This window comes from Amblyraja radiata, chromosome 34, assembly GCF_010909765.2.
Source record: "Amblyraja radiata isolate CabotCenter1 chromosome 34, sAmbRad1.1.pri, whole genome shotgun sequence".
Taxonomy (NCBI): Eukaryota; Metazoa; Chordata; class Chondrichthyes; order Rajiformes; family Rajidae; genus Amblyraja; species Amblyraja radiata.
This window is the reverse complement of record NC_045989.1, coordinates 18,881,489-18,900,001: the sequence shown is the minus strand read 5'-3', so window position 1 is coordinate 18,900,001 and position 18,513 is coordinate 18,881,489. Positions and strand designations below refer to the sequence as shown.

At 43.9% G+C, this 18,513-nt stretch overlaps 1 protein-coding gene across 5 annotated transcripts in view; it reads left to right on the top strand.

The window, feature by feature from the left end:
* Positions 1-17,121, top strand: part of dpp8 (dipeptidyl peptidase 8) — a 28,783-nt gene extending 11,662 nt beyond the window's left edge. For 3 of the 5 annotated variants that reach the window (XM_033050628.1, XM_033050627.1, XM_033050626.1), the window contains 9 exons: positions 2,400-2,479; positions 5,795-5,947; positions 6,216-6,351; positions 7,786-7,931; positions 9,400-9,546; positions 12,681-12,833; positions 13,919-14,061; positions 15,449-15,560; positions 16,222-17,121. In XM_033050628.1, the coding sequence (XP_032906519.1) occupies positions 2,400-2,479; positions 5,795-5,947; positions 6,216-6,351; positions 7,786-7,931; positions 9,400-9,546; positions 12,681-12,833; positions 13,919-14,061; positions 15,449-15,560; positions 16,222-16,338 (1,187 nt within the window). In that variant the 3' untranslated portion in view covers positions 16,339-17,121. Of the gene's footprint in view, positions 1-2,399; positions 2,480-5,794; positions 5,948-6,215; positions 6,352-7,785; positions 7,932-9,399; positions 9,547-12,680; positions 12,834-13,918; positions 14,062-15,448; positions 15,561-16,221 lie in introns of those variants that run through there. The other 2 variants (XR_004416886.1, XR_004416887.1) reach the window with 2 other exon arrangements.
* The last annotated feature ends 1,392 nt before the right edge of the window (positions 17,122-18,513 follow it).

The following is an 18,513-nucleotide window of genomic DNA, read 5'->3' as shown; positions in this document are numbered from 1 at the left end:
ATTACTTAGTTGTTCAGGATCGTCCATGTTAAAGATGCTGTATAAATGCTGACAGATTACATTTTGTCTCCTAGCTGGCTCTTCCCTCAACCCATCATGGTAACCCCACCCTCCCTCTGTTGCCATTGCTTTGTAATATCATCAACAACAAGTTAAATATCATCAGTTAGAGTCATACGGCATGGAAACAGACCCTTCGGCCCAAAATATATATTCTGCTTTTTATTCATCAAAAGATTCAGGATATATAAGAGAACTAATATCAAATAAGACAATGTGGAGGAGAAAGGCTTGCCTAGATGCACCTCTGCAACAATGTGAGATCAAGTCAAGTCAGACTCCTCCAGTGCTGCCTCCAGTTTTATTATAAACCTTCCCCATTTGTGTTGCTGGTTTCCACATTGCTTTCTTTAAGATGAATATACATTGTTTCTTATTATTAGAAGAAATTAAATGCATCTTGTCAGTTGGTGTACACCAGGGCCCGTAACCCGAAATAATCCGGCCCGCAGGCGTTTTTTTCCCCCCGTAAACATCCCCCCCCCACTCCCGAACACAGCCAAGCCCCCCCCCCGCCCGAACACAGCCAAGCCCCCCCCCCCAACACAGCCAAGCCCCCCCCAACACAGCCAAGCCCCCCCAACACAGCCAAGCCCCCCCCCAACACAGCCAAGCCCCCCCCCCAACACAGCCAAGCCCCCCCCAACACAGCCAAGCCCCCCCCGAACACAGCCAAGCCCCCCCCGAACACGGCCAAGCCCCCCCCGAACACGGCCAAGCCCCCCCCGAACACGGCCAAGCCCCCCCGAACGCGGCCAAGCCCCCCCCGAACGCGGCCAAGCCCCCCCCGAACGCGGCCAAGCCCCCCCCGAACGCGGCCAAGCCCCCCCCGAACGCGGCCAAGCCCCCCCCGAACGCGGCCAAGCCCCCCCGAACGCGGCCAAGCCCCCCCGAACGCGGCCAAGCCCCCCCGAACGCGGCCAAGCCCCCCCGAACGCGGCCAAGCCCCCCCCCCCCGAACGCGACCAAGCCCCCCCCCCCCTCACCGAGCACCGCGGCCAAGCGCTTCCCGTCGGCTTTGCGCAGAATGCAGCACGGCCACGCACCTTCTGTGAACACGTTTAAGAAAGAACTGCAGATGCTGGAAAAAACGAAGGTAGACAAAAAATGCTGGAGAAACTCAGCGGGTGAGACATGCAAGGATTGCATGAGGCTGCCTCACCCACTGAGTTTCTCCAGCGTTTTTGTCTACCATCTGAACATGTGATTTGATGCCTGCCATCCGGGGCGGGATTTCTTCTCATTCAAATTTCTTGGCACTCACATAAGCAATAACCTCAAATGGAAAATCAATTCAAATCACATCTACAAAAAAGCCAACCAAAGACTCTTCTTCCTCCGCCAGCTCAAGAAGTTTAGAGTAAGGAAACACCTCCTAATCCGATTCTATACAGCCATCATCCAAAGCATGCTCACTTCATCAATTACAGTCTGGTTCAGCAGTTTAGACACTCACTCCCGTAATAAATTACAGCGCATAGTTAACAAAGCATCCAAAATCATCAGCACTCCTCTTCCATCAATAGAATCACTCCATCACAAACGGTCCGTGTCAAGGGTGAAGAAAATAATCTCTGATCCCTCCCACCCAGCTCACCACATCTTCCACCTGCTGCCATCAGGAAGGCGCTACAGCTCACTGCCCGCCAAGACATCTCGATTTAAAAACAGTTCTTACCCACACGCAATCCGAATTCTGAACACACTATGACAACAGCACATATCCTCCCCATGCATGTACTGTATATTGTATGATGTTGTGTTTTATGTTATGTTTGACGGGAATCAGCCTACCTTGTAACATCCTGAACTGAACCTGAATTCCACCAGCTTGACTGTGTGGTCATTAAATAATCTAATCTAATCTAATGTGTACACGTGATAGATGTGGCCCGCCATCCGCTCACAGACATGCATCCCAGACCCTATGCAGAACAAGGTTGACGACCCCTGGTGTACACCTTCAATTCACATCTTTTTTCTTAACACTCCGATTGCAACCCAGAATTCTTTTAGGGCTTTGGGATGTGCTTGAGGCTGAGAAAACCCTAAATTTTACCGCTTTGGTGTTCATCTAAAGCTGCACTCCTAATGTTGATGGTGCTTCCACATTGCAGGACTGTGACCAAAGATGATGAATGCACTATAAATATAGATACAGTTTGCCTAATGTCACAAACATGCCTCTTGTACATCCCATGCTTTGTCTGCAAGCTATTTGTGCTTGAACTACAAATAATAATAGAACCAAATTTAAAGAATGTTTAAGTCTGTATTAAACTTTCTGATGTGCATTAATATAATACAAAAACTAATTAATCTACATGTTGTTTCCTCAGATGACTTTAAATGCCCAATCAAACAAGAGTTACCTTTGACCAGCGGAGACTGGGAAGTACTTGGGAGACATGGGTCAACGGTACGTATCCACTGGAAAAATGACAACGGTCCAGTTGTAGTTGAAGGAACTTCCTTTAACCTGAGCAATTCTGACATTTCAAGCTTTAATAGTTTAAGCTAATATCTTCTCCACTAATCTAAATTACTCTGGCAAGGATATAAACAAGGAACTGCAGATAGACACAAAAAGCTGGTGCTACTCAGCGGGTCAGACATGCTCTGGAGAAAAGGAGTAGGTGTTGTTTCGCATCGAGACCCTTCTTCAGATGCTGGTTTACAAAAAAGACACAAAGTGCTGGAGTGTCTCCGCAGGCCAGGCAACATCTCTGGAGAACATGGATAGGTGACGTTTGGATCAGGACCCTTCTGTTGCCTATCCAGTGATGCTGTCTTATCCGATGAGTTACTCCAGCACTTTGTGTCCTACACTTCGGCATGGGTTTGGGTATCAGCTAACAATGTTTGGGTATAACATTGAACAGCACAGGTTCAGGACCTTCGGCCCACAATGTCTGCTGAACGTGAGGCAAGACCCACTCTTATCTGCCTGACTTTAAGAATGGGGAAATATAGAGGCACTCCAGATCCCAGTTACAGCTGCAGACTACTCACGTTCTTGATCTCGAGTTTTCTGACTCCAATCTGTGTTCTGGCCATTCACCCAGCCACAGCTCAGACCCTTGACTGGCTACATATCTTGCTTGTACCCTGGATGCTGTAGAACTAATAAATAGGCTGAAAATTGAGGTACTCGAAGTCCTGAGGAAGCTATTGAGGCCTGCAGTGGATAAGGTGCGTGGTCTACATTGGTTGATGAATTAAAGCGCTGGGTAGTTGGTGCAGACACAGAAGGGCTTGCCAAAATCTTCCACCATTCCCCAGAATATGCGTGAGGTCCCAAAGGGCTGGAAAGTCTGAAAAACGAAGCGACTTTTCAAGAACGGACACAATTCCTAATAATTACCAGTTAATGTTCGGAGTGAACAAAGTTTTGGAGAAAATAATCAAGGGAAAGGAAATGTACTTTCCGAGGTTTGAGTTAGTTAACAAGAATCGGAGCACATTTACGAAAGGCAAATTGTATTTGTCTAACCTTCCTGAATTGTTTTGAACTATCAGAAGATTGATGGGGGAGGTGACGGGTTGTAGCCCTCTGGTGGATGTCATTAGAATGTTTAACACTGAGCTATGTGGGAGGCTCGTTCACACAACCGAGACTCAGGAAATAGGAAGGTGAACGTTGGCTTGGATTCAACAAAAACATTGTCTCACAAAACAGTGAGTTGTGGTGACTGATTGTTTCTCAGACCGAAGAATGGTAGACAGCTGTGTTCTCTAAAAATTACCGTGTATTACATATAATATTGTGTTTGAGCAGTGAAAATGTGTCCATGGTTCTAGGCGTGGTGTGGCTGTCAGTGATACCAATGCATTAAACAGAGCAATGATAGACTAGAAGAATAGGCAAATGATATTTAATTGTGAAATGTGATCACATTTTGGTCTGGGCACAAACAGTATAGACTGAATGACACATTTACGGATTTCCAGGATGGGGAGGGGTCACATGTATAGATAATAAAAACTGATAGGATATTGTGAGAGTAATTTGCAAAGCTTATTTGCAAAGCGTGAACTTTATAAATAAGAGATATTCCATGTGGATATGCAGAGGAACATGGATCATGTGCAGGCAAAGATTGATTGAACTTGGTATCATGGTCGGCACGGGTATTGTGGACTGAAGGACTCGTTCCTGTGCTGTACTCGTTTATGTTCTATATCATGTAGATAAGCCAGGAAACTATGCTGAAATTTTGATTAGTTTTGTTTAGGTCACAATTAGTTTGTCTGATCATTGCACTTTAGGATCGACGGGAAGACCCTTGAGAAGATGCAAAGATTTACCAGATGATAATGGGCAAAGGATTGCAGCTACTTTGAGTTTGAGAAGCTGGGGTGGTTTTCCTTGGAGCAAAGAAAGTCGTGGCAAGATTTGATTGAAGCGTACAAGATGATAGCAGGTTTGAATCAGGTAGTCAAAGAAAAAGTATTCCCATTAGCTATTGGTACAAGAACTGGGGATACTGATTTAAGATTTTAGGCAAAATATATTGAAGAGGATGGGATGGGGATAGAGGGTTGTGAAAATGTTCTAATGGCAATCATTGACAGCAATGATCGATGATTCCAAAAGGAAACTGCTAAGGTGCTGGAATAGAGTTGGGGAGTGGGTCTGACTGGCTGGTTCTGCAAGAGGTTGCCATGGAGTCTGGGCTGATTAACAATGATGACATCTGCATTCAAGTCTTCTGCACGAATCAATGATTTATTCCTATCTAGAATTCACAATCAACATTGTGTGCTCTCTTGGAAGTAAATGGTACTATGTCTGAGATTGCCATTGTTAAAACTTCCAGTCTCTCGAGGCAATAGACTTTTGTGTGCAGGAGTCCAAATCACCTTACATAGAACAGTACAGCACATCAACGGGCCCTTTGGCCCATAATGTCTGTGCTGTATCTGATGCCTGGCTAAACGGATCTCCTTCTATGCTTCCTTGTAGCTGCATGTCAGTCTCCTGCCATTTGACTTGGGTGAGAAAGGTGGAGGGATTGCAGGAAACATGCAGAACAATTACATTAATTTCCAATTGCTCGAAGAATGTTCTAAACCAAGTTCACAAGTCATAGGAGCAGATGACGGCCATTCGGCCCATCGTCTACTCCGCTATTCAATCATGGGTGATCCATTGTTCTTGTTGACTCCATTCTTCTGCCTTCTCCTCATAATCCTTGATGTCCTTGCTAATCAAGAATCTGCCAATCTCTGCCTTAAACCTAAACATATCCAATGACCTGGCCTCCACAATGAACAGAGATATTGAAGTACAGCCGTTAGATAAAAAGAGAAAATTATGCCAGGCAATGCTGCCTTTAGATTTTAGCAGTCATCCAGTGAATGTAATGCATTTATTGACTTCAGCCTGAGATGAGGAAATGGTCATGCCTTTGCTTTTGATTGTTTGCAAGTGAAAAACGTGTAAGAATGTGGTAAGACGTCTCCTGAAGGGCATCGCCCCTGAATGGCCCATCTGCACCTACTGCAGAGACTCACGGCTGAAGAATATGCAAGAAGGGGACTGGTTTGGCACAAACCTGTGATAGGACAATGGGAGCGGCTTCATTGGCACGTGTTCAATAATATCATCACTTAACCCTCGGTCTGATGCTGTTAATAAAAGGGACTAGCTTTACATTGCATCTTATTTCTGCGTTAATATTTAATAACACAATCTGGATTGATGTCTTCTCAACTTGTGCATCTTTGACAGATATGGGTGAATGAAGCTACCCGCCTGGTTTATTTTCAAGGTACCAAGGACACTCCATTGGAGCACCATCTCTACGTATTGAGCTATGAAATTCCCACAGAAGTTGTGCGACTGACACAGTTAGGCTACTCTCATAAATGTTTCGTCAGCCAGGTAAAGCTTCCACGCTTCTGCAGTCATATTAAAAGATGTTACTAATGTAGATACAACTAATCATTAATTACTCTATCCCTTCCCTTCATTTGGATGACCCGTTGTTAAATAAATTTTACAAAGACAGTAACCGTAATTAGCACATATCTTTGCACACTTATAGATCGTTAGTGTGGGTGACATACAGTTGAACTGTTGCATTTGGTTTAATGTAACTGTTTATACTTTACAGTGGATGGAGTTATAATTCTCTCCTATTCATTTATAGAACTTTGATATGTTTGTAACGAAGTTCAGCAATCAGGACCGCCCGCATTGTGTACACATCTTCCGATTAATGGGATCAGATGAAGCCCCTCTTCACAAACGGAGAGAATTCTGGGTCACAATGTTAGAATCACCAGGTATATTTGCTGCTATTAATAAAACCTCATGCAGGAAATCTTCCTTTTGTTAGTGCTGCCTTGTCTCCATGAGACAACACAGGCTGTATCAGACCTAACACTTAGAGGCTTGCAGGGATACAGACCAAAGTAGTTACAGATATAAAAAGCATGCATACATCTATTCATAATGTTACAAGGTTAAAAGGAGTGCAAGCATAGGAAATTTGGGATGTTTGCACAAAGATCCTTTCGAGCGGCTGTAAGAATTGACAGCATCATTAATAAGGCATTAAACAGAAAATGCTGGAAACATTCAGTGGGTCCATTTTCCCTTTGGGGGTGTTTAATAGAACTGTACCAGTGATGAGTGATTGCAGTTGTGTACATTGATTGTAGGAGGTGATATTTTTCTTAGAATAAAGATTTGAGCTTTTTTAACCATGAGTAGTTCAAAGAGCAGAGATTTCCAGAGGCTGTAGGCTGAGTGGAGGCAGCAGCAAATTCTAGCATTCGCACTTTGTAAAACTGTCAGTGTAGAAGGCACATAGATCATACATTGAGTAGAAAAAACAGGAGTTTGTGTTAATCTACATATAACTAGTTTGCTGACTGCTGAAACTGGGACAGCAAATAGATCTAACAAGGATAGGGCCCTTGGAGAAAGTACAGAAGGTGTATAGGAGAACAATTCCAGAGTTGTGTGAATAGACTGTAGGAGGTAATGTTGTTTTTAATTTGTAGATGGTTCAAAGAAAAGCTGTTTCCAGAGACTGGAGGGTGAGGAGAGCTGAACAGTTTAAAAAAAAAAAGCAAGATGTGATGTAAGCGGAAACATTTAATCAGGAAATTGGATACATTGATGATGTACTACATATAGTCAACAGCATTGGGTGGCACAATGGCGCAGAGGTAGAGTGGGTGCCTTACAGCGCCAGAGACACGGGTTCGATCCTGACTACGGGTGCTTGTCTGTGTGGAGTTTGGGTGCTTGTCTGTGTGGAGTTTGTATGTTCTCCCCGTGGCCCATGTATGGTTTCCCCGGGACCTCTGCTTTCCTCCCACACTCCATAGACGTACAGGTTTGTAGGTTAATTGACTTGGTAAAATTGTGAATAGTCCCTAGTGTGTGCCGAATCGCGTTAATGTGTGGGGATTGCTGGCCGGCACGGATTCGCTGGGCCGAAGGGCCTTTTTTCACGCTGTAACTCTAAACGAAGCATTCTTCAAAGGGAATTGCCTGAGCATCTGGAAAAAGCAAATAGCGGTGATACAAGGAAATAATTTGGGAGTCGGTTGAAGTGGATTTGCACTTGAAAGACTGATTGGCTCTTCTGTAATATTCTTGAGACACGTGGATTTGCTCGGTTTCAGATGTGCAACATCAGCAGACTGGCTGTTGGGACGAGAGCCGGTACAATCTCTGTTGCATGAAATGGTGTTGGTGTTTTACAGGATGTCTGCAAGGGTACGTTCCTCCAGAGATGTTCAATTTTCACAGCAAGTCTGGCTATATATTGCACGGAATGATGTTCAAACCACACAATCTACAACCGAGAACAAAGTACCCCATTCTCCTTTACACGTATGGTGGCCCACAGGTAGGAATATCTCCAGCCAGCTTTCATTAAACTTGATTAGTATTTTCATTGTTCACATTCTTTAGAACTACATAAAATAGAGATGGTTTCCCAGCCTGAGGCAGAAAACTTTCAGCGAATCCAGTGTTTACTCGGGCAATGTCAAACAATTGATCTGCTACCTGAATCTATTGGGCTGCTTGGGCCAGCACTCCACCTGCTGGACGCTTGATGCTGGTGAACCCAGCGAGATAAGTTCATAAATTATAGGAGTAGAGTTATGCCATTCGTCCATCAAGTCTACTCCGCCATTCAATCATGGCATATCTATCTTTCCCTTTCCCTCTTAACCCCATTCTCCTGCCCTCCCCTGACAATCGTACTAATCAAGAAACGTTTGTAGAAGTTGGTGGGTTTGATCATTCCCTCCTGAGTGATTAGGATATGCCCCTTTCCTGCTGCAGTGCATCTTTTTTCCAATAGTTGGATGATTGGTTATTTATTTCCCCAGATACTGGAAATACAGAGATATCGGATACCATGTTTGTGATTCTTCTCTCTCATTTCTTTTCTCAAGTTTCTCTTTTCTCTTTTATTCCATCCGCCACAGCTTTCTTCTTTGAAGAGAAATACGTTTGCATTAAAGGACTATTTTAAGAGTTCATACTCCCACTATAAAGGATGTTTCTATATCTTTTTTTTCTTTGCCATGACGTGCCATTCGCACACAACAGATAATCTAGTTCCATGCTTCAGTTGATGGGGAAGAAAAGGACATTCTCCTGGAACGTTTGATCAGATATAGGATTTCCTTCAGAATGGAGCTGATGGGTGGCACAGTGGCGCAGCGGTAGAGTTGCTGCTTCACAGCGCCAGAGACCCAGGTTCGATCCTGGCTGTGGACACTCTCTGTATGGAGTTTGTACGTTCTCCCTATGATCGCATGGGTTTTCTCCGGGTGCAGTGATTTCCTCCCACACTCCAAAGATGTACAGGTTCCTACGTTAATTGGCTTTGGTAAATGTGTCCCTAGTGTGTAGGATAGTGTGAGTGCGCGGGATGATTGCTGTTGGGTGCGGTCTCGGTGGGTTTAAAGGGCCTGTTTCTGCGCTTTATCTCTAAAGTCTAAAGCTGCTGAGAATGCCAGTGCAATAAATGGAGGATTGTGAGCAAATGGCATTTAATCTCAGTCCTCAATATATGTGCCCAGATCTCTTTCAATGTGCCTGCTGTGTTCATTTCCCTGTCGTTCTGTTGTCCTTAATGTCACCACCACCTGGGTAAAGAAGTTTCCTCAGAATTCCTGATTGGATTTCTTGGAGCCGCTGTGATGTTCTCACCTGGAAATATTTTCGTTGTATTTACTTTCTCAAAACCTTTTCATAAAAACTGATTTTGCGTTATTGCTTATTTCACGGTAAAAAGGTAATTTGATTAAAATGGTTAAAAAAATATTGCATATCCAAAGCTCTTTTTTTTCATCCCACAGGTGCAGTTGGTAAACAACCGCTTTAAGGGAGTTAAATACTTGCGTCTGAACACACTGGCAGAGCTTGGCTATGTTGTGGTTGTCATTGATTCCAGAGGATCCTGCCACCGAGGGCTGAAGTTTGAAGGTGCCTTGAAATACAAGATGGTAGGTAGAGTGCTTTTTGCTTTGTAAATCCAGGTCTTCTAAAGAGACCATAAGTGGGTGAATTAGTTTAGTTTATTGGTGTCATGTGTACCGAGGTACAACAAAAAGCTTTTTTGTTGCGTGCTATCCTATCAATGCAAAGACTACATGATTCCAATCAGGTTGTAATAGTGCACAGATGCACGGAAAGGGTATTTAGTGCACTATAAAGTTCAATTAAATATAGTTCAACAGTCTCCAATGAGATAGGTGGGAGGTAAGGATGACACACTAGCTGGTGAAAGGATGGTTCAGTTGCCCGATCATAGCTGGGAAGAAACTCTGCTTGAATCTGGAGGTATGTGTTCTCAAACTTCTGTACCTCTTGCCTGATGGGAGAGGGGAGAAGAGTGAGTGCTTGGGATGAGACTGGTCCTTGATTATGCTGCTGGCCTTTCCAAGGCAACATGAAGTGTAGATGGAGTCAATGTCAGGGAGGTTGGTTTCCGTGAATGTCTGGGCTACATCCATGATTCCCTGCAATTTCTTGCGGTCTTGGATGGAACAGTTCCCAAACCATGCTGTGATGCATCCCGATAAAATGCTTTCTAAGGCGCATATAATAGTCATGGAGTGTGGAAAGAGGCCTTTGGCTCATGCCAACAAAGGTGTCTCATCCAATCCCACGGTTTCTCACATTGGACCCATTTATAATAGACATGGATATCATAACACAAAAGGCCATGGACAATTAATGTGAATGGGATGGAGAATTAAAGTGTCAGGCAATGGGAGTTTGTCTATAGATGCTCTGCAAAGCATGCACCCAATCTGCGTGTCATTTCTACAGTGTGGACTATAATGTAGAATGCTGACTGCGGTACTCTCGAATGGGAGAAATACACGTGATTCACTGTTTTGCCTTAAAGATTGTTTGTGACCCTCAATGGTGGGAGGGGGAACAGGTGGAAGGACAGGTGTCCTTGCTGCAGTTACATGAGAGGTTTAAGGTCATGGGGCAGCGATCATCACATGATGGTGGAAGATGTGTGGCGCACAATCTCGGTGAGGCTGGCTGAAACTGTGAAGGATCCACCGGGTGGTGCTTTGATGGCAGCCTCGCCTTCAGTCTGTCTGTCCTTTTCGTCTTTCTTTTGTTTATTTTACTGTGTTTAAAACGTTTGTGTTAATGTTCTCTGGTTTGTTTTATGTGGGAGGGGGGGAGGGGGAAACTTTTTCAATCTCTCACCTTGCCGGAGATGCGATTGTTTTCCGGGTCGTAGCTCCGATCGCTCTGCGGCCTAACATCGTGGAGCTGGAGGCCTTGCTCAGGACTGACTTTGATCCCCACCGTGGGGCTTGGGCTTACCATCGGAGCCGGTTCCTTGCCAGGGATCGACGCTCCATTCGCCCCTGATGCATGAGCTTGATCGCCCCGACAAGAAGACCCGCCACCGGCTACGGGAGTCAGATCGTCCCGTCAACAGAAGGTTAGAGGCTCCCGACCGCTGGAGGACAACGAAGGGAAGAGATTGAACTTTTTTTCGCCTTCCATCACAGTGAGGAACGTGGAGGAGTCACTGTGGTGGATGTTTATGTTAAAATGTATTTTGTGTGTTCCATTGCTTTTTATTAGCATGACTGTACGGCAAATCAAATTCCTCGTATGTTGCAAAACATACTTGGATAATAAAGTATGATTATGATCTGAATATAAGAGGCTGGTGGGATGGTAGACGAGGACCGGGGTCCCCCATCCTAGCTCTGTCCGAGAGGGGAAGTGGGGGGGGGTGGGTGAGAGATGGAAAATAGAAAGGTGCGATCAAAGGCTTTGTTTACAGTGGCAAAGGAACAGCTGCGGTTCAGTGTGGGGAGACATTTTAAGAATTCCGCTGTGAAAAGACCCAACATCAAAGCAGATATAACAGAGCTGGGGAAACCTGGAGAATGGTCTGGTTTTCTTTTGAGAGAAAGTAGTCTTGGAGAGAACGATAGTCTATAAATGCGAGCTTTGCCAACTGTGTCCACGCTGTTAATAAACACTATTAAAATCTCATTAACACCTCGTGCAACAAAGCGTAACGTATTTTGGCTTTATTACAGTAAGAATAATTCATGAACAAGTTAATGAGCTGTCAGGTCTGTTTCTGCAGCTCGCACTTGGAGAGGCCTGGCAAGCAGCATGCTTCGGAACAACAGGGAACCACTCCAGGGGCTTCCACTTATAACATTCTGCACCTCAAAGCAGCACAGGCAGGGGCGCACTCCATACAGAGAGATTCATATTAAATACAAGTGACATTGTGTTCATAATTCTTAGAATGAGGGACCCTGGGACTTGCAAACAGATTTGATGAATGATACATTTATGGGCACAGTTGTGCAGTGATTAGGTTACATGTCTAGTATCCAGAGATCTGCATTATTGATTTCGAGATGAGAATTTGAGTTTAAATTTCTCAATTAAATAAATCTAGTGGGTTTTTTAAAATAAAGCACAGCAATCATCAGCGATAGTAATCACAATCATTGTTTTGTTCGTAAATGGCCACCAGGAAATGAAATCCTACCCAGGTGTGGTTACTGATAATTACCCCTTCAGTGCCGGAACATTGAGGTAGGGTCAAGAAATGTTGGAGGTAGACACAAAATGCTGGAATAACACAGCAGGTCAAGTAGCATCTCTGGAGAAAAAGGAAAGGGGAAGTTTAGGGTTGGCACCCTTCTCTCTTTCATTGATGTCACTTCCATACGACGACACCTTGGCACAGTAGTAGTGCTGCTGTCTCACAAAACCAGAGACCTGGGTTCGATCCTGACTATGCTTGCTGTCTGCACAGAGTTTGTACGTTCTTCCTGTGACTGCGTGGGTTTTCTCCGAGTGCTCCGGTTTTCTTCCACATTCCAAAGACATGCAGGTTTGTAGGTTAATTGGCTTCTGTAAATTGCCCCAAGTGTAGGATGGGATAGCATAGAAATAGTGTATGGGTGATTGATGATTGGTGTGGACTCGGTGGGCCGAAGGGCCTGTTTCCTCGCTGTATCTCTAAACTATATCCCACAAAGTAATAAACATTGAGTTTTTTGTGCACTGAGATTATTTACATTGAATGTGTCTTGGACTTACCATTCTAATGGGTACATTTCTCTTGCAGGGGCAGGTGGAAGTCGATGACCAGGTGGAAGGGCTACAGTACCTGGCCGCTAAGTACAGATTTATTGACCTTGAGCGGGTAGCAATCCATGGCTGGTCATACGGAGGCTATCTGTCCCTCATGGCTCTAGTGAGGAGACCAGACATATTTAAGGTGCTAACTTATTATCATCTGCACAGCGCTCTCATTTATTTGGCTTTGGGGAATCTTGTCAAAGGCTCGGGGGAGGACAGATGTCGGAGAGAACATCTGTAGATCACCTGACTTCACAGTGAATAAAATACCAAAATTGCCCTCCTGTTCATTTGATTTTATGTACATGGTATTTGGTATTAAAGCTGAACACTGCTGTTCATGTGCTTCTGATCAAATTAAGGATGCGTTCAGAATGCAACGGTAGCATTCTGTGTATTTAACCCATGTTATCTTATACCTGATCTGAAACTGTTTAATGGGGTCAGTTGAAGAACATTTACTTTGCATATATCTCTTAATGTACCTGCTTCAAAGTTTGGTTACTGACACGCAGTATAAATTCTACAGCACCGAGATGGAATATGAAATGCTAAAGAATTTTAATGCTGTTAATTTAGCCTCAATAAAACATGTACCAGTTGAAGTTTTAAAATTAAAAAATAAAGGTTCAAACAGAACAAACTGCCAGAGGAGGTGGTCCAGGCAGGCACAATAACATTTAAAAGACATTTGGATAGGTAAATGAATCGGAAAGGTTTAGAGGGATATGAGCCAAGCGCAGGCAGGTGGGACAAGTGTAGATGGGCATCTTGATCGGCATGGGCAAGTTGGGACAAAGGGCCTGTTGCCGTACTCTGAGTTTATGGGCTGAAGGGGATGCTGGTGGAACCTTTGGAATCTCTGGTTGGGGTTAAGTTGGAACTTAGTTGTCATTTGGTTTTGTTGAAACGATGCCCAGATTTAAGGAAGATAGTTGAGAAGGAGTAATGAGAGAACGCGAATGCTGAAATCTGAATCAACGAATAAACTGTTGCCGAACTCGGGTGAAGCAGTATCTGTGGAGGTGAAAGAGTTGTGCCGACATTCCGGGTTGAGACTCTGCATCAGGATGATAGCATCCGTGATCTCAAAGTTGAGGTGGCAGTGAATGTGGCTGATTCAGGAGCAGACTGGTTTCTTTTCATGTTGGAAGATGCATGATCTCGGACAGCTGTGCTTTTGCCAGCTATGGACTTTATGTTTTGCCACTTGGTCTCTCACAGGTAGCCATTGCTGGAGCCCCAGTGACGCTGTGGATCTTCTATGACACGGGATACACCGAGCGCTACATGGGACTCCCAGAGAAAAATGAGAGTGGCTATGACATTGGATCAGCGGCAATGCAAGTGGACCACTTCCCTCTGGAGTGAGTTTTACCATTTAGCAATGCCTGGTGTTTTTGTTGTTTCCCAGTTGTGTGCCAAGCCTATGTATACCCAACTTGAAATTCACTTCATGTGAGAGAGAAGTTATGCAATCCGTGCTGATGCTGCAATCACTGGTACCAGCTTTAAAGGTCTTTCAGTAATTTAAATGTATTTCTTTTTTATACGTAGCAACGAGGTAGAGTGGAGGGAAAAGACACAGTGTGAGAGTAATTCAGCAGATCTCTGGAGAACATGGATAGGTGACATTTCAGCTCAAGGTGCTTCTTTAGACTGATTGTAGGAGAGGGAGAAGAAAGCTGGGAGAGAGGAGGGGCGGAACAAACCCTGGCAGGTAAAAGGCTGATACAAGCGTGAAGGGTTTAAAAAAAAAAAAAAAAAAGGATTGTTGGGCAAAGGCCAAAGACGATAAAACAGAAGATGTGAGATAAAAAGGATTGAAGAGTTGTGAATTGTGAAGCTGGAGGGATGAATGTAGGTGGGAGTGGAGAAATAGGTGCAAGTCCAGGCGGGCACGAGCAAGGGGAGGGGATTTTATGTGGAGGAAGAAGTGATAAGGGGAGTGTTATGTGGTTACTTGACATTGTGACTGGGGAGGTCACTGTAAGACTCCCTCTTTTCTGGGCCTAAACCCCCAACAGTTTATATGATATTTATTCGGACTGAATAAAATTAAAACCATTTATCAATCAGAATGTTTGATAAGCTAGTTCTGGAAGACTGATGTGAATAAGATGAGTAATGTGCTGAGTTAAATCTACCTGCTACTGCTGATAGTGTGAGCTGTGATTGGAAACTCCCTGATCTGTGTGTCTGCACGGCAATCCAATGAGAACTTCAATTTTACTTTCCAATAATTGTGTTGTCAAATTAAAAATTAATTGGAATACCAGAGCATTTTTCAACTTGTTTGCCGGTCTTAATGCAATTTGTTCCAGAGAAGGGGGGAAGGGGGAACCTCATTGAAAATTAATGAATATAATGAAAAGCTTGGATAGAGTGGATGTGGAGAGGATGTTTCCACTAGTGGGAGAGTCTAGGGCTAGAGGTCAGAGCCTCGGAATAAAAGGACATCCTTTTAGGAAGGAGATGAGGAATTTCTTTAGTCAGAGGGTGGTGAATTTGGAATTTATTGCCACAGAAGGCCGTCAATTGATATGTTTAAGGCAGATATAGATAGATTCTTGATTAGTACGGGTGTCGGGTTATGGGGAGAAGGCAGGAGAATGGGGTTGAGAGGGTGAGATAGGTCAGCCATGATTGGATGACGGAGTAGACTTGATGGGCCGAATAGTCTATAATTTTGCTCCGATCACTTATGAACATGAGAATACTGCAATCAGCTTTCCTTTCCCATCTCATCCACAGACCAAACCGCCTCCTACTCCTGCACGGCTTCCTCGATGAGAACGTCCACTTTTCTCACACCACAGTTCTCCTTAGTTTCCTTGTTCAGTCAGGGAAACCGTACGACCTGCAGGTAATCTATTAAACTGCACACAGAATAAACTATCATCAAGTCGGACATTGACACTAAGAACAATGCACCCATTCGTTGGACATGGCTTTACCCTCTCTATAATTGTAAGTGCTTGAGAGTTAATGTATTGGTACTTCGGGCTGCACAATGGCGCAGCAGTTGAGTTGCTGCCTTACTGCGCCAGAGACCTGCAGTAGATCCTGACTACGGGTGCTGTACGTTGTCCCCTGACCTGCGTTGGTTTTCTCCAGTTGCTCCAGTTTCCTCCCACACTCCAAAGACGTACAGGGCTAGTAGGCTAATTGGCTTAGTAAAATTGTAAATTGTCCCTAGTGTGTGTGTAGGATAGTGTTAGTGTGTGGGGCTCGCTAGTCAGTGAGGACCCGGTGGGCGGAGGGACCTGTTTCCGCGCAGTATCTCTAAATTAAGTTAATTCTTATCCTCGTTAAAGATACAAATCATTGCAATAAACATCCCAGCACTGAGCTAATAATGTATTGTCGATAGAAAAATACTGGAAGTAACTTTAGGGGAAATTACGTGAGTTTCGAGATCCATGAGAAAACCCACATTTCTAACCAGGTTGGTGGCAGGAAAGTTACGTGTGTTTGTCGTCCAATGAAGCTGATACGATTTTACAATTTGGAAATTACCTTTTCAGGTGTATCCCCAAGAACGGCACAGTATTCGGGTCCCAGAGTCTGGAGAACATTATGAACTGTATCTGCTCTATTACCTTCAGGAGAACCTGGCTTCCCAGATTGCTGCCATGAAGTAGAAGATGATGTATTATTCTTGACACAAATTTCAGCCAACAATCGAATGCAGGAGATGTCAGACCTTTCCTTACCTCATCAACTGTGACTACCCCCCCCCCCCCCCCCCCCCTTCCTCCAGCTAATGATAGTTGCTTCATTTCTTGCTTGCAACAGTCTCACTGTTTCGGTAATAACAGCAATAGCCGCATTCCATTGTCTATTGAATCCCTCTCTGTCATTGCTGATGTTTCTGAATCTCACAACTGGAGCTCCCACATCTGATCATCTCCCTCCCTCCATGGCAACATTTGCCGCCGTTTCCCTGTGTCCCCACAATTATAACGCCTCCCCATAATCTCACTGATAGTGCCTGACAGTAACTTCTGCTCTTTGTTCTAAGAATGTAATGGAATGAGATCCATGAACACACAAAACCACAAGCATGTTGTGGGCATTATGGATGCTTCCTTTTGAAGAACGTGCGTGTGCGGTAAGATTTGGATAATGTAGCAGTATTTCGTACGTTTTATGTTGCTTCCTCCTTGATTCACAAAGCTATTTGTAACACTATTTGTTATCAGAGCTTTCTTCCTGTACTTCCAGCTGCCAGACCTTCAGTGTTGCCTTCTACCTTCACAGCATCAACCCCGCATGGTTGTTCATTTGTTAAATGACCATAAAATTACACTTGTTTCCATGGTGTAGAGTAAATGCAGATGATTGTAAAACATTTTTGAGCACTTTATGTACAATTAATATCTTGATTAATGTCTTAAATAGTATCTTTTTTTACTTAAAATATCTCCATCTGGTCATGATTTATTTATTCTCTTCTGGATACAAAGGTTTCTATGCCATGTCTGGTTTAGATCTGTGGATATCTGCAGAGCTTTGCATTCATTCTGTGAAGTTAGAGCAGAGTATAAAAGTACAGGGGTTTGCAGTGCCCTCCATAATGTTTGGGACCAAGACCCATCATTTATTTATTTGCCTCTACACCAAAATTTGAGATTTGTAATAGAAAAAAATCACATGTGGTTAAAGTGCACAGTGTCAGATTTTAAATAAAGGCCATTTTAATACTAGGTACATAAAAAAGCTGGAGAAACTCAGCGGGTGCAGCAGCATCCGTAGATGCTGCTGCACCCGCTGAGTTTCTCCAGCTTTTTTGTGTACCTTCGATTTTTCAGCATCTGCAGTTCTTTCTTAAACACCATTTTAATACATTTTGGTTTCACCATGTTGAAATTACAGCTGTGTTTATGCATAGTCCCCCCCCTTGCAGGGCACCATAATGTTTGGGACACAGCAATGTCATGTAAATGAAACTAGTCATGTTTAATATTTTGTTGCATATCCTTTGCATGCAATGACTGCTTGAAGTCTGCGATTCATGGACATCACCAATTGCTGGGTGTCTTCTCTGGTGATGCTCTGCCAGGCCTGTATTGCAGCCATCTTTAGCTTATGTGTGTTTTGGGGGCTAGTCCCCTTCAGTTTTCTCTTCAGCATATAAAAGGCATGCTCAATTGGGTTCAGATCGGGTGATTGACTTGGCCACTCAAGAATTGACCAGTTTTTAGCTTTGAAAAACTCCTTTGTTGCTTTAGAAGCATGTTTGGGATCATTGGCTTGCTGTAGAATGAACTGCCGGCCAATGAGTTGAGGCATTTGTTTGAACTTGAACAGATAAGATATATCTATACACTTTAGAATTCATGCTACTACCATCAGCAGTTGTATCATCAATGAAGATAAGTGAGCCAGTACCTTCAACAGCCATACATGCCCAGGCCATAACACCCCCACCACCGTGTTTCACAGATGAGGTGGTATGCTTTGGATCTTGGGCAGTTCCTTCTCTCCTCCATGCTTTGCTCTAGCCATCACTCTGATATAAGTTAATCTTCGTCGCATATGTCAAGACCTTTTTCCAGAACTGTGGTTGCTCTTTTAAGCATTCTTGGCAAACTAACCTGGCCATCCTATGTTTGCGGCTAACCAGTGGTTTGCATCTTGCAGTGGCTAAAATCCTCTGTATTTCTGTTCATGACGTCTTCTGAGGACTGTAGTCATTGACAAATCCACACCTGAAGAGTGTTTCTGATCTGTCAGACAGGTTTTGTGGATTTTTCTTTATTATAGAGAGAATTCTGTCATCAGCTGTGGAGATCTTCCTTGGCCTGCCAGTCCCT